Genomic DNA, 24,872 nt, shown 5'->3' with positions numbered 1-24,872 from the left:
TTGCCTCAGCGCGGCCGCTCATTGGCCCGCGGCGGCGCGCGCGCCCCGCGGGCGGGCGCTTTAAACGGCGGCGGGTGCCGCTTCGAAACGGTCCCAACGGTCGCGCGGAGGGGAGGGGGGAGCGGCGCGCGTGCCTGTGCGAAGGGGCCGCCGCCTCCGCACAGGGTCCCCGCGCTTCCTCCGTGCCGCCCCTCGTCCTCTCTGAGGTTTGGTTGCCGAAGCTGCGGTGTTGTGTCCTCTGCTTCGTGCAGTGCGGACCCGGCACGGGCTTGTGGAGCTGCCTCACTTCCTCCATCCCACAGACATTGGCTTCATGTGCACTCTGGGCTGAATTTGCTTTGTCTGTCTCCCTGTGTGAGGTGACAGCTCTAATGGTGGACTAYATTTTTTCAGTAATCATCAATAATCCATTTGTAGCCATCATTTTCTTGCTTCTGAGTCCCCATATTTTAGTTGTGGGGTTTTTTTTTTGGGTCAGACACAGCATGTCCCCTCCATCATAAAAGCAGCCCTGTCACCTCCAAGATCTACTGACTCTAGACTGGCACACCACCTGCCTTTCTCCTTCAAAGGGGGCCTTGACAGTTCTGATATAAATAAATCCTTGTGACTCTTAGCTCTGTATGAATTCGGTGTGAGAGAGAGTTATGATCCTATCCCACAGCCACAACCAGTGCGTTCTCTCCAGAGTCTGTACACATTGGCCCTAAAATAGAGGTAAAGTAGGTAGCGATCCTTTGTACTGCACCTCGGCTCAGGCTGAAAGCATCTTGCTGGAAGCACTTTCCGTGTTTTGTGTCTTTATTTTTCACAGGGTAAGGTAAGCTTTCACCTGTGCAAAATGTGCAAAAACAAACCATTACAGAATGCTGAAGGGTTAGATGGGGAGCTCTGGATTTTGTTTTGAAATGGCTTAAAATAAAATAGTGCCTAAATGGTAGAGGGATGGTCTTGATGAGCATTTGTGATCTGGAGTCCTTGGAAAGCTGATCTTACCCTATTCCTGAGCTTGATGCGTTTGCCTGAAAAAAAAGTCATTTTTCATGACTGAAAAGTGCATTTATGTTGCCACAAGGACTGCCCACAGTGAAATACCAAAAATACAAACACACAAATAGTTGAAATACAAACTCCTAATKGTGTGGGGAAGTTCGACTTTGGGCAGGGTTTGACTCCCTGTGTTACTGTGGTGCCTGTCTAGCCTATTGCCTGCCCAGTAGCATGCCCATCCTTTCCTGATCCCAAATTAATGAAGTTTCAGGACTCCTGGGAATGGCATCCTGTAAACACTTCCCCACACTTTTCTTCCCTTTGCATGTCCTGAGTAGGTAGTACATTATATAGCTAGATATGTAAAGGTTTCAGTACATCTTCTGTAGAGTCAAGGAGCTGGCTAGGAAGGAGGAAGCATGTTTAAAATAATGTGAATGACCTGTAATGGACTGAAAGATGTAATGTTGCTTTCTGCCCTTAAACACCATAATACTCTGTAGACCTAGGTAATATCTAAGTAAGTGGAAGTATTTGATAATCTTTATGCTTCAGTTTCTGGCAACTGAGACTGGATTGACTAGTGCATTATTTTAAGTCTTTCTGATGAAGCAATTCTTGTAACAATATGTCGTTTAGCAAATAAAACTGCTAAATGCATTTTTAGCRAGCTTACATTTTCTGTGTAGAGTGTTATGAAAATCATTAAGTTAATGTTTCAATAGCACTTTACAGAGGTCAATCAATTTACGTTTTTAATGTTGATAATGGAYTGCTGCCCAGCATGATGCCCTAGCATGATGTAATCTTAGCATGAGTGTATTTGCTCAGAGCTTGGTCTGTAGCAAATGCTTGGCCTCTCACCACTCAAATATCTAGAGCCAGTTTAGGATTTTTTGCAGATTTTTGCGTGTTGTGAAAGCAGCAAGCTGTRTATGAGGCAGGTTCTACCTCAGAGTCTGCTGAAATAAACATAGTGCTTGCATGCCTGGTTGAGAGCTTTCAAATTGATAAAGATAATTAAGAAAAGTATCATTTAAAGACAAATAATATCAATAATTCAGTTGTTAATCAGTGAGTTAAATTTAATTTTTATATTAAGCTTCTTTTGCTCATGCTCCTTAACTTTTGATCTATTTTTTTTAATTTACAAAGTCTGACTGTGTTTTCCCCAACAGAGTTTCAGTTCTTTCTCTCCCTARTGCTAAGACAATAGTTCTGTGTTCTTCCAGACTTCTTTCCTCCTGTTTGCTATTATTCCTAATCCTTATTTCCCAAGTTATTTTCTTATATGGCCTCTGTTTGGGYGTCCTCATAGATCTGTTTCCCACAGAAGAATTAAGGTGCTGCTTCATGTTATGATACAGTGGAGCTATTTTGTATATGACACTACTGTCTTTTTTTAAACCTCCTCCCTCAGTCACTGCAAGTAACTGTTCTTTTTGTGCTTTTCAAGCACAATTTGTGTGTTTTTGCCATTATGCCTAGAATGCCTACTAGTTAAAAATATCTCTCAAAGCAGAAAGTGATTTTTAATTTGGGAACTTTGGTTCTGGTCTATTTTATGTTGCAACAAGTTGTTCAYGGAGTAGTGCAGTCTGGGAAAATTGTGCCTTTAATGGAAGCACCTCAGGAATTTAACTCCTTATGCTAAAAAATAGTATTTTTTTCCTTGATGTTTTGTTCAGTTGTTGGGTTTTACTGCTATCTTATCAGTTCTTTACAATTCACAGAGTTTGGCAGTCTTGATTTCCAGAGATGATAGAAGGGGGTGATTCAGCTAGGGAAAAAAAGTTGGCGCTTTTATTATATTTGAATTACTTTTTGAATATTGAACCCCTTTCTCCTTCCCTCTGATTTACTAATAAGCCAAATTTCATTTTTGATTTTCATGTGTTATAATGAGTAATTAAAGACCTTGTTTACAATCTGCAAACTCAGTGATACAAGGAAATGCTTAACACAAAATATTTTTAATAACTTAAGACTGAGATTTTTTAACCTCTAATAAAAAATGTAAAATATTAACGTTACTGAGCTGACTGTAATCTTTTAATGACCCAGGAAATAATGGTGAGGTATGACTTAYGCACTAGTAGAGTATCTCCTTAAGATTCCATAAAGTCCAACACGATTTGATAATTCGTTTTTAAAAGTATGGTATATAATGCAAAATTAATTTAAAATCTGCTTTTTTTGTTGTTCTTCTAGTCAATTGAGGAAAATGAAGTCTATCTGCCAAATGATGAGCTCTGGATCTATGAAATGGATAGCGGGTTGTGGTAAACTGCATTATTTATATTTAATATTTAAATTTGTTATCTGTGTAGCTTACAATTAGCTATGGTGAAAAGATTTTTCAGCTACACAAATGAGTTCTTGTTCATGTCCCCTGGTGTTCAAATAGCTTATATTTAATGAAGACTTAGAACAGATATAGATATCTGCAAATTACTCTTAAAGAACAACATTAATTCTTTAAGTATAATTTGTTTGTTTGTTTTTCTGAATGTATGTTTTAAATGGCTGCCTTAAAGGTCTGTAATTAAAACAGGTACATAAATACTTGCACATTTATTTTGACCATGTTTTCCTTATAGTAACTATTACATTAAAATGAATACTTGAACATCAGATACYGATGTGCTTGATCCATTGCTGTTATATATTGTTATTAACCAAACTGTTTTTGCATACATAGCTCATTTTTAACAGTTAAGCTAAATGAGAAACTRCTCTTGCACATCACTAGCAATTCRGCATTTACATGTTRTATTTGTTGTGTTTACATCTGGCACATGGCAGTGCTAACAGTACTCCTTTTTACAGCTYGCCAATGGTTTCTGTTGCTTTCAGTTGAAAGAATTAATATCCATTTGGGTTCACGTGTGTTTTGTGATGGATCTTTTCCTCAGGCTCCCACCTAATTATATAAAATGTCTTGCTTCCCCATAATTACATCAAGAATTTTGAAATCAGGGGAAAAAGGGGAGATATTTTTCAAAAAAGAGATATCCTGATCAGGGAGATATGAAGGTGTGAGGTGTGGAGGTATGAAACTCCACATGCATTTGGGCAATGCGCTGTCCTTTGAAAATAGCAGTTTGCATATGGTTAGCTATGAAGTTCTAGCAGATCTTTATTAGCCTTTTTTCACATTGTTTCCATACTGAGACTGAGGTTCAGTGTCTGCTGCTTTTGGTCAAAGGCTTAGCTAAAGAAACCTCATGTTCTTTCTTGTTCTTCTCCACTGATATCCCCTTTGCAGTTGTACTGGTACAGCTGTTTATAAGGCCATGCAGGAAATTGCATCAGGGAAATGATCTCGGTTAAATATAACCTTTATTTTGGGGGGGGTTATTTTTACCCTGGATCAGTTCCTGTTCACATTAATTTTACAGTACCAACAGACATATATGTACAGCTGAGTGCACAACGTGACACAGGTACAAGCAGGAAGGAGAGAATGAGAGCAGAGAAAGAAAGTAGACCTGCCTGTGGCAGTGCTGGAGCCCAGGCAGAGGTTTCAGGAGCAGTGCCCTGAGAAGCTGTGGGTGAGCACAGCATTCAGTAAAGAGAGATTACAGGAGCATCATTCATTTCTGGTGACCTTGGCCACTTTTAGGACTTCCGAGCCTTCCATTTTAATGGATGCTTCCAGTTCTTTGCAGTTGAGTAAGGGCAATCATCAAAATTGAAAGCTATATGAGTAATTTTTCTTCTGTGTAGTCATAAGTGACACAGGATAAAGCCCTCTGACCTAAATGCAGGCGTATTGGAAAAGAAAATGAGTGGAATTGATTGGAACCAAAAGTTAGAATTAGAACTAGCAGAGAGAAGAAARACTAGAAGGAGGCTTTGTAATGGGGTGAGAGACTATAGCTGAGGAGGGAGACTTGGTTAAGGACCCAGACTGGGTGGAGAGCTGAGAAAAAGGAAGGAAACTTTGACAAGAAATTGTGGAGTGAAAGCAATTGAGAATACAACAGCAAAACCAGGACAAGGAGTTTGAGTTGAGCACAGAAACTGGGATTTGGCTAGTAGCTGTAGAGAAAAAGTACGAAAACAAGCTGCAAATCCTAAAAAAGTCACGTTGTTTGCAAGAGACATGGAGGTGCCTGTTTTCTGTAGAAATTTGAGATTCTAGGAAAGCTGTTTTCAAGTGTAGAATTATGATTCGAAGTACAGCCCTGACTTAATGATTGAGCTCATGAGTTTGGGTGAAGTTCTTTTTCATCATATAGTTATGTAGTGCTTGAGATGCCTGATGTTAGAATTTCTAACTTGGGAAATTACCGGCTTGTAAGTGAAGCTGATAAGGAAACCACTGGAAGGAAGTTGGAACCACTACTAATTGCAGAAAAACAAAGCCTCATGCTAAAACTGTCATTACTGAAACTTTTCAAATACACTGCAGAATTTGATTTTAGGAGTGACATAATGGTWAATAAAAGTAGCCAATATCTTTGACCTGTTCTGCTTCTATTTCAGTTTTCAATCTGTAAAACAGGAGCAATACATGTTCTTGATTCACTTTTATTAAGTTAACATTAATAGTATTTCAATTTTTCAATAATTCTTCTTTTAGCTCTTCTGATGTTCTTTTAATGTGGGCTTCATCTTCAGGAAAATTAAGATGACTTAATACAGAAGCTGTAGCTTTTAGCACCCTTTTTAGCGAAAAGTTGCAGCAACAACTACATTGCTTTTTTTTTCTTTTTTTAATAAATTTTTCCCAGTATAAAAAAAAGACATCTGTTTTGTTTTTGTTGTTTTTAGTAGGTTTGGCAATAGCATTAKAAGACTTGATATATATGTACTATTTTTCAGGACAATGCACCTAATGGAAGGAGAGTTACCCACCTCCATGTCAGGAAGTTGTGGGGCAAGCATTAATGGGAAGCTGTACATATTTGGTGGATTTGATGATAAAGGATACAGTAATCGGGTATTGTATTATTTTATTTTGGAATGTGATATATTCAGATAGTAATGCTGAATTTCTTACTGCTTTATCAGATGTGCTTTGCGTTTGTTCTGAGAAATAAGGAAAAGACTTAGTTTTGTAAAAAGAATGTATTTTTAAAAGATTTTGAGATGACAAGTAACTTTAGGTTTGAGCATTTCATTTATTTTTCTGGGAATTTTCACTGACCCATAGCTTCAGAATAAGGCCTTTTTTTGGTTTGTTTGTTTTTTTGTAATATGAAAACTACTAGTGCTTTCCTAATTGCACTTTTTTTGTAGTTGAAAACCAGATTTACATCCACAATTTAAGTATATCTCACWTATGTTGGGTTTTGTTTTTGCTCTTTGACGATTTCCTTTCTTATATTGTCATGTAATAATTAAGGTTAAAATATGGCTGCTAATTTTCCTAATAACTGAGCACTAGGAAATAGCAAAGTAGAGGAAATGAGTTATTTTGTCAATTAGTATACATGAAGTCGGAGTTCGGGCTAGAAAATAACTGAAATGAAGCCTACAATCACATCTCAGTTTAGTACTCGATTCACAGACAGTACTGATTTTGGCGTGTATGTTCTAGCTAATTAGAATTCATAATTTCTGAAATGTGAAATGAGCTGTTTTCTTGCAAAAYCAACTTTTTTTTTTTTTTTTTTAAAGCGTCAGTTCTGTAAGGAGCAGGAGTGAATGTACTGGTTTGACAGAGCTGAGGAAGGGAAACTTGCTGCTAGTTCTCATGCTTAAACTATGGGTTTTTGTGTTGTGTGTATGATGGAAAAAACATCTTCATGCTGTACTGTAAACCTAATTGTTCTTTCCTTTTTTAAAAGGAGGTAGGGTGCACTTGGGGTGGTGGTTTGCTCTTATTTATTGGTGATCTATGCTTGATTCTTCATCATACTGAAAATGTGGGTGTGTTTTTTTTTCTTTTTTCCTTTTAAGCTGTATTATGTTAATTTGCGAACAAAAAATGGAACCTATAGGTGGAAAAAAATTACAAACTTTAAAGGTCAACCTCCTACACCACGTGACAAACTTTCCTGCTGGGTGTATAAGGACAGGTAACACATTAAGAATATTAAATATGTCTTAACTGCAGAGAGGAAGTATTATAAAGTGATGAGCACACAGGTTTGGGATTCATGAAACTATTTCTTAGCTTGACTTGCTGTGTGGTTTTGTGCAGTCTCCTAACTTTGAACCCCAGGTTTCTCACATGTAAACTGGGGGGGGGGGGGGGGGGGAAAGTAGGTATAAGCCTGCTTTAGGAGAGGATTGGGAAATTTAATGAATGTTTATGGAGTGCTTTGAGATTTTAGATTAAGGTCATTACACATGTTGCATATGTTTATAAACACGTGATAAATGAAAAAAAAGGCATTGAATTTGGAATGTTGACAAATTGCAAGGACAGTTCAGTAAATATCTTTATAATATAAGGGGCAAATCGAGCCTAGATATTCGTGTTGTAAATGTTACTCAGCATATTTAGAAAAAAATAGCTATTTTTTCTCTAGCTTTTATATTACTCTGCCAAGTAAATGTGATATTGATGTTGATATAGTGGTATATCTGGTCACAAGTAATATGTGTRATTTGATATGAAAGCTGTTGTGAACAAGAATATGATATACAGTGAACACAATATGTATATGTTAAATATAATGTCAGTGTATCTAGATTCTATAATTTAACTGTAACATATATGAAATCACAAATATTTGAACAGCTTCTTAGCTAATAGTGTAGGATTATTCAAAGCTAAGTTAATTATTCAGAGCCTTGTGTAATCTGTATACTGAAGAGGTCACCTTTTTCAGGGGGAAGAATGCRACTAACATAACCTTTTTATTGAACAGAATTATTTGGGGACAAGCTAGGCACCTTTTCAAAAATAAACCATAACATTTCACAAGAAGTGARTGTGCAGATCAGGATGTCTTGGTCCATTGCACAATACTTTCAATAACTCTGTTTCCCTAGGAATGTCAGTYTGGAATGACCTTCACCATACCATCATTTACCAAATTGCCTTCTCCCAAGATCACTAACAACTATACCCAATATTCTCAAATGCTAAAGTTAAACAAATCTTTAGGAAGTATTACTTATGGATGGCCATTTCATGGGTAGAATATTAGGTTGGGAGGTGTGTAACAATACTTGCAACACAACTTCCTTATGCTCAATAGTACTTAGTTAAAATAAACTCTTTATAAGCGAGAGAAAAAGAAGGCTTTTTGAGCCATGAGCAGTCTGTGGCCTCAACTTTAGGAATATTTGTGGTAGAGAGATGTATGGCTAACATATGCAGCAGAAGCACAGCAATGTCAGGGGAAAGCGATAAGAACTCTAGCAGAAACAGGGATTGAGTGTCATGTGTGTTAGGTGTCATTTTGAGATTCTTGTCCGAAAATACAACTGAAACTTGTGGATAGAGGGACACGCACGCAACAGTATATGGAATTTGAGCTATCCAAAGCTTGCCTACTCGTTTTCTGTGGGTTTCTTTTAGGCATGACGAGATGAAGGTCAATATTGCCTTCATGCTGGTAAGGCCTTCTGTGTACCTGTATGAAATATTTTTATTTGATTTGTTATTTATAATACAGTAGGTAAAATTGAAAATATTTTTCACAGCTTATTCATTTGAATGTTATTTTAAAAGAAATCAGCCTTAGAAATAAAATGTTGTTGTTGTTCTTTTAGGCTAATATATTTTGGTGGCTATGGCTGTAGGAAGCACAATGAGTTAAGCGATTGCTTTGATGTCCATGATGCATTTTGGGTAAGAGAGTTGTTACTATTCAGAGTGACTTATCATTTCTGATTGTCAAAGCATAATCTTTCATGTGATGTTCAATCGGTATGAAAATCTTTCTAATTTTTTTTATCTGCAGCATCAGCAGAAATGCAAATTTGAAGCTTTTACTTGAATTTGAAGCTTCAACTGTTGGATGTTGGGTTTCTTTCTGTATATTTCAAGTACCTAATTTTAAACTTTTAGTGCAACAAAACAGAATGCTGTTAAAGTGGACATGAAGGCATTATTTTTAAATTAATTATGAAAATCCCACAGAATTTTAGAATGATTTTCCTTGAAGTAACACAAGGTATTCATAAGTCTGACAAATACAATAATTTCTTATATATATTATTCAAAGTAAACACCATTACTTAGATGCCTAGATTAGCTTGTTGTAAAAATTCTTACAAMTTTTAGTAAACAGGCTGACTTAGAATATTTGTACACAATAATTAACAAGAAATAGATGCTCACTGAAGAGAACATAGACCCTTATATCAGATATTAAATACTGACCTACAGAAATGCACTGCTTTGTGCAATCTAAGTATTTATTAGGTCAGTATCTACATTAAAAAAAGTAAATTTGTTTACTTGACTGATTTAGGAGCCCATAAAACTCATTTTCCAAGGTGTTGTCAGCCTGAGCAGCCCTGTGTGCTCATGACTAGACCTGAGCTTCTGAATTGCATTAAAAAAAATACTTCTATATCTCAGTATTTTGATTTGTTTTCTGTTTTGATATATCACTCCTATTTCTTGATATATCACTCCTATAGGAGTTTCCTATATCACTCCTATCACTCCTATGATTTTTTTTTGTTTTTAATTTATAACTTCTCTTTTAGGAAGGACAGATATTCTGGGGATGGCACAATGATGTTCACGTTTTTGATACGAATACACAAACTTGGTCTCAGCCAGCAATCAGAGTGAGTGTGWTTTAAGCTGAACAGGACAGATCAACCATTACCAATGTTTTATTTTAACTTTGTGATTGGGAATTTAAGCAAAATTAGTAGCTCTCACTTTAATAAAGCATTAATGAATCAGACTAAGGGGGAATACATAAMGTATTAGCAAATGAGGGAATGGAGTTGAAGTATGGCAGTTATGCATATCATCTAGTGTCAGTGGGGTTTTAGACACCCCTGCAGATTATTTCCTTTTAAAATTGTGCTTCTGTTAGCATAGTAATTTGTTGGTATCTTRTCCTTACTTTTGCAGTCTCTGTGTCAGTGACTTGCTGTTAGACTTTGGCTGACACTTTAATGATATTCTGAAGTATTTATGTTAGATGTATATATTCTTATATTTGTTCTTTCAGGGTGGAGAACCACCTCAGCCTCGAGCAGCTCATACATGTGCTGTGCTGGGAAATAAAGGTTACATCTTTGGAGGACGAGTGCTGGTTAGTGTTTAATTAAGACATTTTATTGGTAGTAATATTTTCTTAGCAGATTTTTTCTGTAGCAATTTACTTTTACGGAAGAGATGAAGCTCAAGTGTCTTTTAGTATAATTATATGTATAAGGATGGTGAGTCCATGCTCATACCTTATGAAAAGTAGAGCCTTCTTTTCTCTATTAATAGTGCATGTGTTGCTCCAAAACGGGGAGGGGGGGAAACAGGGAAAAAAAAAAAAAAAGAATGACCACATGGGAAAAGGGTTTTTTTAATATGTTTATAAATTGTCAAAAAATAATTCAACTGTACCTAAGCTCTATTTGAGATACTCTTTGAGAGTGAAGGAAAGGTAAGCCTGATGATTAAATCAGGTTTTAATAAATGATGCTAGCACAGATGTTAGCATTCTGCGCTTGGTACAGCTTAACACATTTATATGTAAAGTTTTCTTTTAATTTCWTTTAATGAAATGGTAGTAAGTAGTAAATATAGCTAGGACTTCACCTTGCTTTTTTTCCCCCCTAAAGAAATGAAATGTATAAAAGTAGTCACTTCTCACATATACATCTCTGATGCTCAGTTTTACCTTCTGGGAACTGAAGCTCAGAATAGTTGTTTGGATACAGTATTTTATGTTTGCAAACACATTTGCAAGCAAAGTGAAGTTTTAGAAGGTAGGAAATGTCAGCTTTCAGTTGGCTATGATCTAGAATTTTGTCATCTTTGGCATACAAATGACTGAAATATGGTCCTCTGGAAAAACAGCACGTCAGCCCAGTGTCTGGATACAAAGCTGTCAGTCTCCATACATTCAAGCCAATACAAGATGCTGCAGTTTGCTATTTTCCTACAGGCTATTGCAGGCACAGGTTACTTCTGTAGAGTCTCTCCTGTGCTCCCTGAGTGCCAAGTTCATGGTCTGTCTTTACTTTCAAGGTGTTCCATGCCATTAAAAAAGAATATTTGAAGCACTCCCTAAAGATTGTGATGACAGTGCCATTCTGTGCATCCAGTATAAGCTCTTTACCAAAAGAGTAAGGCTTGTGCGTTTTCTTGATAGTTGATTCAAGACCATATCATTTAATACACTTAACCTTAAATACTGTATGGAATTTTAAGTATTGTCAAAGATGATGTAAGAGCCATTTAGAATGTAGTCAGAACAAGGCTAGATTCTTGCTATATAATATAAACTCTGAAATTTCTTACTTTTCTAGCCCTTCTTAACTTTAAAAACAAACCAAACMAACAAACAAAAGAACAAAGAACACTAACAACTGTCCTCTTGTACTTTACCACCCAGCCCTTTGTGGCAAAGATGATTCCCTAACAAACTTCCGATTTTTTTAGTATTGGTCAAAGGAGATTTTCTGSTGGTTCTCATAAGGAGTCCTTCTTTCCTGAAACATCAAATAAATGTAAAACATTAAGACTGAGGCAGCAACTGAATCAAAAAAAAAAAAAACTGTTTTATGACTGAAAATAGAGATAGTGGTAGACATCTTTTATAAATGATAGGTGGAGCTGGCTTTATTTATTTACCTATGGCATGTGTACCAACTCTTAAAAATATTGCAAAAAAAAAAAAGGGGGTAAAATAATATTGTACCTCTGTATGAGTTGGAGTTTATCAGGAATTTGAGGAGCTGAGATCCTGTAAGGCAGGTAAAAAAAAACCTCCTTCCTGTATTTTTTAAGATGTTAAGATTAAGTTCTCCTTACCTACAATAATTTTAGATCTTTTAATCGTATTTAGCTTAATACTTTCTATCTCTACCTTACTTCTGTGAAAGGTAACAGTGAAGATATTGAAAGCACTCAATGCTCTATTTCTAGTTTTGGTATATGAAAGAAAAAGTAACTCATTAGGAAATGTCCTGCCATGAACCATTGCCAACTTAGAAAGCTGCAATAACCTAATGAGGTTATTTTGTGTTCTCAAATTCCTGCAATTAAACATTTCTTAGAATTGTATTTTAATCCCTATCTCAGTCCTCCCTCTCATGCTGTAAGAACTGCACTCTAATTCACTGTTCTTCTCGGGAAAAGTCTACAGTTCTGTTACAAAATGGCTTACTCCTGCTTGCTCAGACAGAAACCAGACGTCCAGATCAAGGCAGGTGGAGAATGGCCACGCAATCCAATATCCAGCCAGTTATTCCGTTTGAATCGCCTCCTACACTTCCAGTAAAGGTTTTAATCTAAGTTCCTTTCAGAACAGTCAGAAAAGAAAATAACCCAAACTGATTCTGTTTATTCTTACCATTCAATATGAGGCGTTATGTGGCCTTTCATACAGGCTCATGACCTGTGAAATTGTTGCTGAAACCCCACCCTGACAGAGAACTGCACACAGTAACTTTCAGAGCTGTAGAATGGGACAAACTTGTCTTGTAAATGACTGAGGAAATTTGAATATTAAAAAAATGTCTTGCCAAAATGCTTTGTGTCAGGGTCAGCCACACCAGGCTGCAATTCCCAGGCCTGCACTGTAGGTTCTTTGTGCCACATCTGCTGTATAAATGAACTSTGCCAACCACAGCTGAATTATCATGTGTCTCATTCAGCAAGCCAGCAGGTTGAGAGGGAGAGAAACCTAGATGGGAAGAAGTAAACACGCAGCTTGGGACCTTCCAGCCTACTAATTCCAACCACTTTTGCAGCCTTCAAAGCCGTGTGCCGTCTGGCTTGATGTTAGCAAGGACTATGTGAATGTGTGTGGTGCAGAGGTCTTCACACCAGAAACAGAAGAGCAGGTGTGGGGTATCCATCTGTTTAGGGTTGCTGCACCTTGCCTGTTGCAGCTGAGCTGCCCTGTAACCCAAGCCGTGATTTCCACACAGCCTCTGCTACTTGCACTCAATATGTTGGTAAACTGGAGCTCACCTGTGATTTTTTTTTTGTTGTTGTTTTTTTGTTTTTTTTTTTCTCCCCAACTGTGCTGTTGCATGATTTGATATGTCTTAAGCTCTCTGGCTTCTATTTAATTCTGTCCAGTTAACTACAGGATTCAGGAATACCAGAACACTATGATCTTAAAAGGTTTTTCTCTTCCTCAGGTAGCATCTGCTTCCTTAATAACCATTTGCTAAATTTCAATGAAACCACTTGAAAACACTATCAGAAAARAGTGAAGTTTTGGAAAGCTGTACTTAATTTTGCAGGAGAACAGCAAGTGTAATTTTCTCTTTAGTGATACTTTATTATTGTTTCAACTTCTGTCCTGTAAATAAATAGAAGGAGACTCATTAAGGTTAGGCAGCATGCGGTAGAGTTTGAAGAGTTAATATAAATCCTGAAAGGAAAGGTAAAGACGTCAGAAAGACTACATTTCCTGGCAACAGGAATAACTCCTCCCCAAAGGATGAAGTCTTGCTTTTCTCCCTAAATTAAGGAGCAAGTATGGAGTTGTTCTGCTCCTCCTTCTCCTTCTAGTTCACCATAATACAAATCTTCCCAGGGAAAAGGCTCTACAAGGAACCAGAAAGGGCCAGGAAGTGTCATGAGGCTTCTCCTATTCATCTTTCTGGGAGGAAAGGGCACCTTTTTCCAAACTTGGAGATAGAGCTGGTAAAAGAAGAAGATGATGATCAAAATCAATTGTACCAGGAATCATTTGAAAACAGGCTCAGCAGTGTTATGTGGACTCTGTTCCTCCAGGTAAGCCCCTGAAAAACAGAAATGGGAGGAAGTGGGAAGGAAGGAGATTTAGTCCAAAAGTTGATGCAAGTCTCATGTCTGATTTAAKTGGAAAGTTTTCATGTAAAGAATGATGAAGTAATAAAGTCTCTTCAGCAGCTCTCTGCATATCTGATGCCGTAATGTATGCRTGTTTCTATTTGCTGTTATCCTTTCTGTCACAGAAGATCAGAAGATAATTTGAACTGCAGTCTGTCTTTTAAAAAGACTTAAAATGTAATAGCTGTTTGATTGGAAATCTCAGAATGGAGAGCTGCATGGTTTATAGTAACAGTGGTGAGCTGTGAATATGTCACATCAGCCTTACTGCCTTTCATTGTGCTAGAAAGCAAGTCCTGAGACAAAAGCAGGTTCTGGTTAACGTTCGCTAGGTGCTAATAAATGAACAAGCTAGAGATAAATGTGGAAAGAGTGTAAGGATTTCTTGCARCTCGAAGGGAAATGCAAACCCTCCTATGAGACTTGGTACTGTTAAGAATCATTTTAGTATTATCAGCTAAGTGATGCAATAGAGTGGGTAGCGTTCAGGAATGTAGAAAAAAGTAATCAGGGAAACTTTGCATGTTGTAAGAGAGCATTCTGTAAACTAACCGTGTGTTTTACAGCTTTCGTCACAAGGGCTGGATAGAAAGACATTCTGGTTTGTTAAAATTATGTTAAAAGATTGACTCTTAGACCCAAATGTCTAACTGATGTATTTCAAATTCCGAATGAGGTTGATGTAATTATGCATCTGTCAGTCGAAAGATTAGAATGTGAAGATGATGATACATTGGTTTCCCAGGGAACATCAAGTCAAAATTTCTGTTCTGTTGTGCTGTCTAATGCCTCGTTTTTAAAGACAGGAAAGTCAGCTAGGAGGTCCTGAACAAATTCTTCTTGAAACCTTAATTTTCAACATAACAACTTTCCTCATTAATAGGTATCTTTTGTATCAAACTGTATTATTTCAGGATGGTAAAATATTTTCAGTTCTGGAGGCCAAGATGTTTTTTCCTTCCCCCAGATGACTAGCTGTGTAGAGCAAAAAATACTCATTAATCATGTTTTTTTTGCTAATTTGTTCCTCATCTCCTTCAAAGTCATATAAATGGCTGGGACATTGGATAGACTTGTTGTAGAAGACAGATCTATTCCGCTAGCTGTCAGCTAGACTACCTTTTATTGTAGTATTCACCCTTTTGGTGGGATGAAGTTTCTCAGGAATGCATAAAAGCACTTACAGGTTGCTTTCCTTTAGGCTTCTCTGAAGGCATTTTACAAAATGATAGTTAATATTATATTCCTTAGGACAGAAAAGGGCTAGCACATCAGAGGAGGCCACAGACATCCTGAAAACCTTGCTGTTTCCTGAAATACCCTGAGAGACTTTCCATAGCTTTGATGGACAGCATTGGAAGTCTCTCAAACTCGCTATAACTGGCTGGGTTTCTCAGGGGTGAAACTACTCCTATCCTGACTTAAGCGACAAGTCTAGTTTCTGCCTCAAAGGATCTGCAAGCTGGAGAAAGGCTCATTCTAATAGATCTATGGACTATTCTAGGAGAAAAGAAATTGTAAGGTAAGGCAAGATACATTTCCCTACTTCTCAGATACTGGTTTGTACTACTTAAGGGAATCACAAAAACCTGTCGAGTGTATTGTGAGTCATTGAAAATGTTACTGCATTCTAAAGCAAAGCAAATCTTGCTTATATTCTTCCCTCCCACATGTAGACACATTTATGATCCCAAAGCAATTACTTTCTTCATTTCAAAACACACATAGATATGCAAGTATATCTGTTATTCATTGTTATTTTCTGATAAGTGTTATTATTTGATCGCAAATGTTAAAGGGTCATAAAACCTTGTGACTTTTAGCAGTAACAATGTGTAAGGGTTTGACATCCTGAAAAGAGAAACATAGATGCAACAAACTTCTTGAGGATGTCATGTACCAAGTACAATACATACCAAAGCATCGCAAGGAATGAGTAGGCAGGAAGATGCATGAGTCTAATGAGAATACAAAGAAAAATAGTGAGTTAAACTSTAGGCAGAATGTGCTTCTGCAGTTATGCAACACAGGTGAGAAATTACTATTGCAAGAATTGAGTATCATGTAGTTTTTGGTTAAGCCATTACTAAAAATAAATAAATAAATTGGCTCCGTACTGCCATGGCATTACAAGTTATTTTCAGAGTTGTATGTTTTTATAGAAGAGAGGAAATGTTTTTCTTTATCTGCCGTGAAGGATGAAGGCACAAGTCCTAGGAAGGTCTCGCTAAAATACTTTGCTCATTATTTGTTTAATGTAACAAAACTTTGATTTTTATCTATTTATTTGTTTTAGCAAACTAGAATGAATGATTTGCACTGCCTGAACTTAGACACTTGGACTTGGTCTGGACGGTAGGTTTTTTCTCTGTAACACTTAACGTTGATTGTAGCAGATGGAAACAGATGTTGAATAGTTCCACTGCTAATTTGGTAGCTTTTCCAAGAAGAAAATGGGAGTTTGGGGCACTGTTTCAACAGCTGTTACATTGTGATTTCAATTTAATTTAATTTGATAGTGGCTATAGAGCTCCTTCTGTGCTGCACCAAGCATTGTTGATGCTGTTTTGTGCACAGCATGTAGTGATTTAAAATCCACATTTTCAAGATGGGGTACCTTTATCCCTATGGAATTTCAGTTTTGGTGGTTTTTGGAATAATGTTTGTACTGTCTATTACTAGACTTCATAGTCCAGATTGGAAAATAACTGCTTTTATTTTTCTCAAGATGTGCTTTATAAGCACTTTTTATCAGAGAATATCATCTAGATATTTCCATTTTAAACAAAGTCGGGTATGAAAGTACTTCCTGAGAAGGATATTTTGCATTGCTGGCCTCTGCTGTGCTGCTCTTTCCTTTCTACCCACTGTCGTCTTATTCAAAATATTTAAATCTTACAACACTTCTGTTACTAGGATGCTTTTTTCTGCAGCATGAATGCTGAATACCYGTTAGTATCAGTACTCCAAACATCAAAGCCTTTGTATCTGAGCACAGCCTGACTCCTTTGCTCATTTTAGAAGCAATTTGTACAAGTGTTGTTCAGAGCAGGCACTTAAACTCTTGACTGTTTTAAGCTTGTAGACTTAGYTCCAACTTCAGTGCCACATTTTGTAGGACAGTCTTACAATTGATATTTAATTAGCCGTGATTCTTCGGTCTTGGCTTCCACATGGCGAATTACTTGGCAGTCCCCAGCAGGTGGTATTCCCCCAACTGAATGTCAGATGTCTGAGCCCCATGTGCTCAGTTAAGAGCAATAGACTCTTCTGGGGCACAAGACAACGTCTAAAACGAATCTGATAAGGTGTGTTCTTCAAGGACCTCTTTCTCTGCACTGACTAAGGAGGGACAGATGGCTGCCTCTGATGTTCATGCCATGGGCTGAGCACAGGTCTGTGTACATTTAATTTACATAACTTTAGAACAGATAAGAAAGCAACAGGTTCTTTGAGATGCAATCTACATGGATCTTGTAGCCTCTTCTCTCACTTCATGGCAGTCTCCAGCTTGCCAGACTTGGAGCTGGCAAAGGAGCTGAAAGGTGTTTGTAGATGTTCTTTACGTTATCCTTCTAAAATCAGAATGTGTTTTGTGTGTAGTGGCCTACATTTCCTCATATCTAACTCYAGGTCCTTTACAAGTGGCCTCTGTGGTTAGCTGCAAGGTTTTGGCTGGGCTGATGCCCGCTGGAGGTCCTCATCTCTGCTGCTTGTATTGGGATCCTCCTGATACTTTAGATACCTAGGAGTACAGTTGTAARCTGAGACTAATTCAGGCCACTAGCTATAGGGAAAGCCAAATGTTTGGATTCTTTTCTGGGATCCTTTTCAGATTTTTATTTTATTTATTTTTTGGAGGGGGGAAGGAGCAGAAAGGCTATAATCCCACAGACTTAAATTAAATGTTTAAATTTAATTAATTTAATAATAAAATAATAAAAATTAAAAATAATAAATTAAATTAATTTAATTTAAATTAAATTTTAGTGAAAGAACTGAATCTGTTTACCTACATACAGTGTGTAGTTTATTCGAATATAGTGTCATTCCTTTGCTGTCCTAAGTGGGTTCACTTGTATGCTAAATTCTGGTTTCGGTGACCTTAAAAGAATTAATCAATGTGTTTATTATGCTTACATGTAATATTTACCTAACTGAATGTTCAGAGAACTGGTACTACGACCAATTATTTGGTTTGGGTTTGAACACCACTCTTCTCAAGAGTAAACCTAGCTTTTTCATTGGGAAAATATCTAGGCTTATTTTGGGACAGAGTAATAATTGAATTTTCTGGCAGGTTCATTTTCATCATTCTTTGAGAAATTCTTTTTGTTTCTTTGTTTCACCAAGAATTAGTATCAATGGAGAGAAACCGAAAGATCGATCATGGCACACGTTGACTCCTATAGGAGATGACAGACTCTTTCTTTTTGGTGGACTGAGTTCTGATAATGTTCCTTTAAGTAAGTAATTTAAAGCTTAAAAGTTTATTGTGAATGAACATATTGTACACATTTATTGTYTCTCGAGCTGTTTAGGTCTAAGGCTTGTTACAGTATTTTCATGGCACTTGAATATTTCTATGGCTATCTTATTATTTTACAAGGAAGTGCAGGAGCACTTTTATTGTGCAGCACAGTGAGCATGTATGGTAATAAATCTCCTTAAGCTGTTTTAAAAGAATAACAGGCAAGAGTCTCACACATCAAAAAAGTTACCCCTGAATATCAATAACAATTGTAGTAAGAAGGTACAAATAACGTTGACAACATAACCACAGCTACGAAAACATTAAAGACGAAGGTGGATGGCCTGTTAACAGAATTCTTACTGCAGGAAAGGGAACTTTTCATGGCAAAATGCAAAATTAGTGAAAACAGCTTTGAGTGCTGCATTATATGTTCCAGGCACGGGGAGTGGTGCCCTTTCAAAGGAATATTGCAGTAATAGAGAACTTATCTGTGACTGCAAGGTTAAGTTAAATTACAGCARTTGAAAAGATGCTAGTTAATCAAGTAATGGTATTACAGTTTGCTTGATTAAATGTTATCTTTGAACACAGAGRGCTTTGTATAAATAGAATAAGAAAGTCATATTTGGTCTCAGGAAGAAGTCCTAATTATGTATCTTCTTTGTAGGTGATGGTTGGATTCACAACATTTCAACAAACGGATGGAAACAACTTACCCACTTGCCTAAGAGTAGGCCTAGGTATACCAAAATAGATCCACATTTCCTGAATTTGAAATGTTTTAAAATATTAAGTAATTTTAAATTGTACAATATTTTTAAACTATATTGTAAGAATATTTTATAAAATTAATGCAGTACAGTTAAACAGTTTGCATTACTAACTTAGGCTTCTTCATACYAATTATTACTTTCTATATTTGTTATACTGTATGGTGTTTGCTTGCATTAAATGGTTTTGTTTGTAATGAAGGTGTCCAGTCAACCCAGTGTTTTATATCCAAATGATTTTGTATTTGAATTAATAGCTTATAATTTTGATAAACTATGAGAGACATGGGGGAGACATCCCTGAAAAATGTTGATGCCCTTTTGGGGATTCAGAAGAATTACAGATAGCTCTCTGCTTTTCTCCTGAGAAGCAGCAGTTAATTATGCTTACAGTTTTGYATAATTGAATTAGGTACTAAACAACAGCTGGGCTTTAACAGAATTATAGTTAACTGTTGGCCTTTAGTTTGGGGGGGAAACTAGGTCTCAAATAAGACCTAGTTCTAGGATCTACGTTGCTCAGACTGACAAAAATACTCTTCCAGACACTTCTGTATCCCCCTCCCTCTCAATTTTAAGACTACAGGAAAAGATGGATTATTTCTGACTAAAGAAAGTAAATTTCAGGCTCTGAATCTGGAGGTTCTTTATAAGCTGCCATTATAAACACGAGTGTGGTGTCTCAATCTACAGGCTCCATTTTACCACTATGTTTACAGCACTCTCTGTATTTGTAGTGCATGTATGTTCAAGTGTACATGGTAAATATTCTGTTTTGCATGGAATCTGTTCTGTACATCAACGAAGGTACACTCAGCACAGCTTTGCATGTTTTTTTTTAGTATAGGATATAGTTTTGGTCTGGCATTTGGATACCTCCTGCCATATGTTCTATTTTCTATTTCTGGAATATCTTTATCTCATGGAATATTCTTTCAATTTTATCCCATTTCAGGGTGTCTTTTAAACCTGACAGCACAGGGAGATAAAATCTGCTGCTTTCTTATTTCAGCTTGAAACTATTTGGACAATCATATTTTAACTTTCATAAAACATTTTCTGCCTTTTATGATAAACTGATGTATGAAAAGATTGATAACTGCCTTAAATAACACAGCATGCAGTTAGCAGTCGGCAATTTTGTCTGTCTTTACCTCCTGTTCAGTGATCTACATGGATAATGTTCTGTAATGTAACTGCTGGAGTGGACTGCCTCCCCTGGTGAATTAAGTTTTACTGGTGCATTATGAAAAGGATTGGAAAGGCACAAAATTGGCTCTTCCTGCAGGCAGGCAGGGAGCTGCAGCTCAGCCCTGCTCTGCAGCTAAGCTCGAGCCCCACGTGGCTCTCAGGAGTTCAAGGGCAGATCCAGTTCTGGGCTACGAACACGTAACTGTCGCGTGGCTGTGTCGGCAGAGCGGCCGGAGAGCAGCGCACCTCGCTCYCTGCCATAGAAGCGTGGAAAAGGATCCCCGAGGCTGGTCCTGCTGCTTCCYGCAGCTCTACTGCACATGCAGCCAGATCGCGGGAATTAGAGGTCGGAGAGCTACTGGGTCACTGAGGATAATCTCAGAGCTCCCTCATGTCTACATGTGTCCTGCACCTACACATCATCTGAAGGTTTTAATATTCAGTTTGTAGGTGGAGGATAATTGCCTTTTGTTGTCCTCATTCTTTTTTTAAGGAAAAATCTCCAATTTTTTAAAAGATATTTCAGTAACCTTTTTAGTAAGATTTAGTTTCTGTCTTGGAARCACAGATAAAAGATATCCTACCAAAAGTCTGTATATTGGATTAGTTTGAAAGAGTGTGGAATGCTCCTTTGTGCCGTAACTCTGTCCCTATACTTGCAAAGGATTACTGCAGGACCTCTGTGGTAGAAAAGACCTTAATTAATGCCCATTGCTCACATGGCCTTGCCAGCAGGGCTTAAAATGCAGCAGCAATCATTCCTCTATATGCACTTATTGTATATATTTCTGTTATATTTTATAATAGTGCACTGTGTTAGTAGAATTAGTAGAATTTCATGCTGTTTCTGTGAAATTGATACTCTCTTTAAATGCTCTGAAGAATTAGGCCTTTAAAGTTTCCTTCAGTCTCCATTTTTAGTAATATGTGCTAACAGTCTCTCAGATCATAGATCTATGGTACTAAACTATTTGTAGGTAGAAATATGTTTTATTTTCCTATTGTTGTTATGGGGTTTTGTCCATAAATTGTACTTCAGCTTAAGCTTTGCATGCAAGGTTAAAATATAGAAACAAGTTGTATGTTTAACTTATAAATTTGCAGTCTTTTCATTAAAATGTAACTGTAATTCTACTCAGAAGAGCTGTATAAAAAGGTTTCATCGATTCAGTTAATGTATTATTTAAATAACATGCTTTATTAGAATGTTTAGGTGATAAGTTAGAGCAGCTGTGAGAGGACATAAACTCTGTCAGTCTGTAGCAAAAAGCATCAGGTTGCAAGCTAGAATGTCAACCAAGTCAAGACAGGAAAGGCTTCCCAGTGTTCTTCGGTGATGAAGTCCAGGCCAGAGTTTTCCTAATGCAGATAAGACAGACACAGATCTATCCACAGGTATGAGGAAGAGAAAAGGTGGGATACAGTTTAGCCTAAGGAGAACAGTGAATAATTACTGAAAYTAATGGAGCAAGAAAATGAGAGTATTTGTTTTTGCATGAAGATTCTAGTTTACATATTATTTTGGTGATGTAAACGCAAGAGGCCATAGCTCTGTGGTGATAATTATCCTGTGATATACTTCAGTTGTGACAGACCAGTAGAAAAATAATAGATTTTGATCTGCTATAAAGTAAATAACCATAAATTGTAGCTACCAAAGTAGCTGACTGAGTGCTAGAGCAAGAGCATACAAATTAGCTTGTTGTTTATATGGTCTGCATTTATAGGCAGACCACAAAGTCACTTGTGGGCATGGTTTAAGAAATTATCCTGCACAGAAAATGGTCTACCTGAACGTTTGGGAGAAGCATAAAACTGATGCAGAAGAACCTGTGTTGTGAAGCTCTCATCTTAGTGTTCGGGGATAAAAACCGGTATTGAAAAGCCCACAATTTTAAATCCATTGCTACTATAGTTATTAATTAAATAGGGAAAATGTTTTAAAATAAACAAAAACTTTACAGAAGCTCATTTTGTATAGTTACTGTGTTTTACAAAAATTTCCCACTGTGAAATTTTGCCTGAAGTACTGATAAATGACCCATCTGACTTGTACGTTGCATATATATATATATATATATATATAGCTCTGTATGAAATGGAGCATTTTGTTGAATGATTGCAAACTGGGTAGTCACTTTGTTCTTTTTTATTGTTTAAGAAGCGAATAATAATTTAGGTCTTATTTTTAGCATTGAAAATTTTTGAAATAATCACATTTGTATTAGTTCTCTAAATAATAGGATTTACATGAAGGTGCTCTGTGTGCGGATGTCTGCCTCTCCTTCCCCTGCATCCTTTGAATCAGTTAACCCATTTTGGTAATTTTTGACAAAGAAATATTTGTGCACAAAATCTGGGCAAAGAAATGGCTAAACAAACAAGAGAGACTCTAATTATGTTACTGCAGTGAGCACTTAGTACTTACTAGAAAGCAAAGAATGGAAGGCACAAATGAATTGAGACAAATATATTTTAAGAAAAAAAATATGTTTTTACAGCTCATAGAGCAACATGTAAAAATACTCTTAAAATTGTAAAATTACTCTTGGTAAGTAGAGTAGACTTCACATCTCTGTGCATAAGTAGTGGAATTGTATGATTTAAAAGGTGACCTTTCCATTTTAATTAAAAGGAACTTTCATCCTTGTAACAAAAGAGTTGTTTGAAAAGAAACTTCAATATGAAGAATAAAGAGATGTGAGGTGAATGAGGTTAATATTAAGTAAACGTACTATTACCCTATGCCCCTTAAAACATTTAGTTTTAGCTGATAATATACGATTGCTTTCTGTTGATATTCGGTCACTAAGTCTATTTGTAATTTTATTTCTAGACTCTGGCATACAGCCTGCCTTGGAAAAGAAGGAGAAGTGATGGTGTTCGGTGGAAGCAAAGATGACTTGCATTTTATGGATACAGTCAGTAAACTTAATGAATTTATAGCACTATAATAAGTAACAAAAATAATTAAAGTTAATATAACTGCTGAGATCATTTGAGCTGTTGTAAAGATGTGACCTTGTCTTTGAAAGACTATTTATGCAGGCTTTTTCTGCCTTTGCTATGCTCACAGAAAGGAGTTTGCTACTCAGACTCCTTATAAAATGATTATTTAATTCTTTTTTAAAATTATATATGTAAGTGCTGCATTAATCCAATTAATTTTTGAGATGAGCTGTTATCTTGGTAATCTTCATGGTTCTTTTTTCCATCTTGACAGGGTCACTGTAGTGATTTGCTGATATTTCAGACTCAGCCTTATTCACTCCTCAGGTGAGTTGAGCTTATTGACGCAAAGAATCACCAGGTTTTTACGGACAGGTTCTTAACCATTTACTCTCACATCAGTAGTTAAGTTAGAAAATCACTATTTCAGTAAATACATGAAGTTTGCAATGTATGATGATACATATCGGTTAAGCCAAACATGGTATTATTGTTTCTTCTCCACATCATTAACAGTATGACATTAACTTTACCACAAGAAACTTTTACATGTGTTACTGTATTATATTTAGGTTATAGACTATTTATTTATCCTTTTATAGATTATTTTATTTATTTACCCTTTTACTTTTTCCAGGTTGTGTCTTGACTGCATCGGTAAAAATGCAGCCCTCCTGAAGAATCAAATACCGTGCTTGCCATCCAAACTTCTGCAGCAAGTGCTGAAAAAGATAACGTTTTGGGCTGCAGTTAACCACCGGCAAGAGAGAAAGGCTGAAACCGAAAGACAGGGTCAACTAAACAGCACATGAACAAGGGCAGCGGAACTGTTGAACACTTTGTTTATTTACAGTGTACAGCAAGGTCTTTTGTTAGTGAACTTTACTGATGCTACAGAACAACGTTATGTTATGCCAAGTTTCTAAGTGAAGTTTGAGAACAAAGAAATCCTTTTTATGGAATCTCTTTTTGTTTTCTGCATTATAGAAAACTGATAAAACTTAATTTGTATATATTGTTAACTTCTGCTGTTGTGGTCTTAATGAGAGAATCCCTAAAAGTTGTTCTTTTTGTAGGTGGCAGATGATATAAAACGTTCTCAGTTGATACAATATGGCTCAAGCCTAAAATCTTGTCGCATCGCAACAGAAATTAGTTCAGCCCAGTATCTTTGCAAGATTGATGCTTGCTGTTCTTCACAGGGATAACTCATTGGCTAAAAGGGTGGTTCAACATTTGTTACTCGATTCTGCCAAATTTGATGGTCTGATTAGAGGCTCAGAGGCAGCCGCTGTGCCCAGAGTAGAGGGGAAGGGTTAAGCTCAGCTTGCTGTGTTGCTGTAAGCAAGGGGTCACACTTACAGGGGCGTGTATATTGTATTTTGAATGTGTAAAGTTTATATTCTTGTTTTTAAAAGATTATGTTTATTTATTGTTACAAAAGAGCACCTGTGGTCCTTGCCCTTTTTCTGTTTCTGACTTAGTGTAGCAGGGGAGCAGTCATTAAAATTTTACAGCGGGTTGGAAGGAGGCCAGCTCTGACGAGTGGTTTGCCATGTGTGTACCCTGCAGCAGCCCC

The 24,872-nt window shown here is 36.8% G+C and overlaps 1 protein-coding gene across 1 annotated transcript in view; it reads left to right on the top strand.

Moving 5' to 3' along the window:
- KLHDC1 (kelch domain containing 1) overlaps positions 1–24,505 on the top strand; it is a 24,770-nt gene extending 265 nt beyond the window's left edge. The window contains exons 2-13 of the mRNA XM_026051481.1: positions 3,202–3,272; positions 5,821–5,938; positions 6,901–7,019; positions 8,668–8,746; positions 9,613–9,696; positions 10,092–10,175; positions 16,206–16,264; positions 18,263–18,375; positions 19,051–19,123; positions 23,181–23,265; positions 23,568–23,620; positions 23,931–24,505. Coding sequence (XP_025907266.1) covers positions 3,202–3,272; positions 5,821–5,938; positions 6,901–7,019; positions 8,668–8,746; positions 9,613–9,696; positions 10,092–10,175; positions 16,206–16,264; positions 18,263–18,375; positions 19,051–19,123; positions 23,181–23,265; positions 23,568–23,620; positions 23,931–24,105 — 1,113 coding nt within the window. The 3' untranslated portion in view covers positions 24,106–24,505. The remainder of the gene's footprint in view (positions 1–3,201; positions 3,273–5,820; positions 5,939–6,900; positions 7,020–8,667; positions 8,747–9,612; positions 9,697–10,091; positions 10,176–16,205; positions 16,265–18,262; positions 18,376–19,050; positions 19,124–23,180; positions 23,266–23,567; positions 23,621–23,930) is intronic.
- Positions 24,506–24,872: the final 367 nt, after the last annotated feature.

This window comes from Nothoprocta perdicaria, unplaced genomic scaffold (assembly GCF_003342845.1).
Source record: "Nothoprocta perdicaria isolate Ctin4 unplaced genomic scaffold, notPer1 scaffold_76, whole genome shotgun sequence".
Classification (NCBI taxonomy): domain Eukaryota; kingdom Metazoa; phylum Chordata; class Aves; order Tinamiformes; family Tinamidae; genus Nothoprocta; species Nothoprocta perdicaria.
The sequence above is the reverse complement of the archived record's forward strand: the minus strand, read 5'-3'. Positions and strand labels throughout refer to the sequence as shown.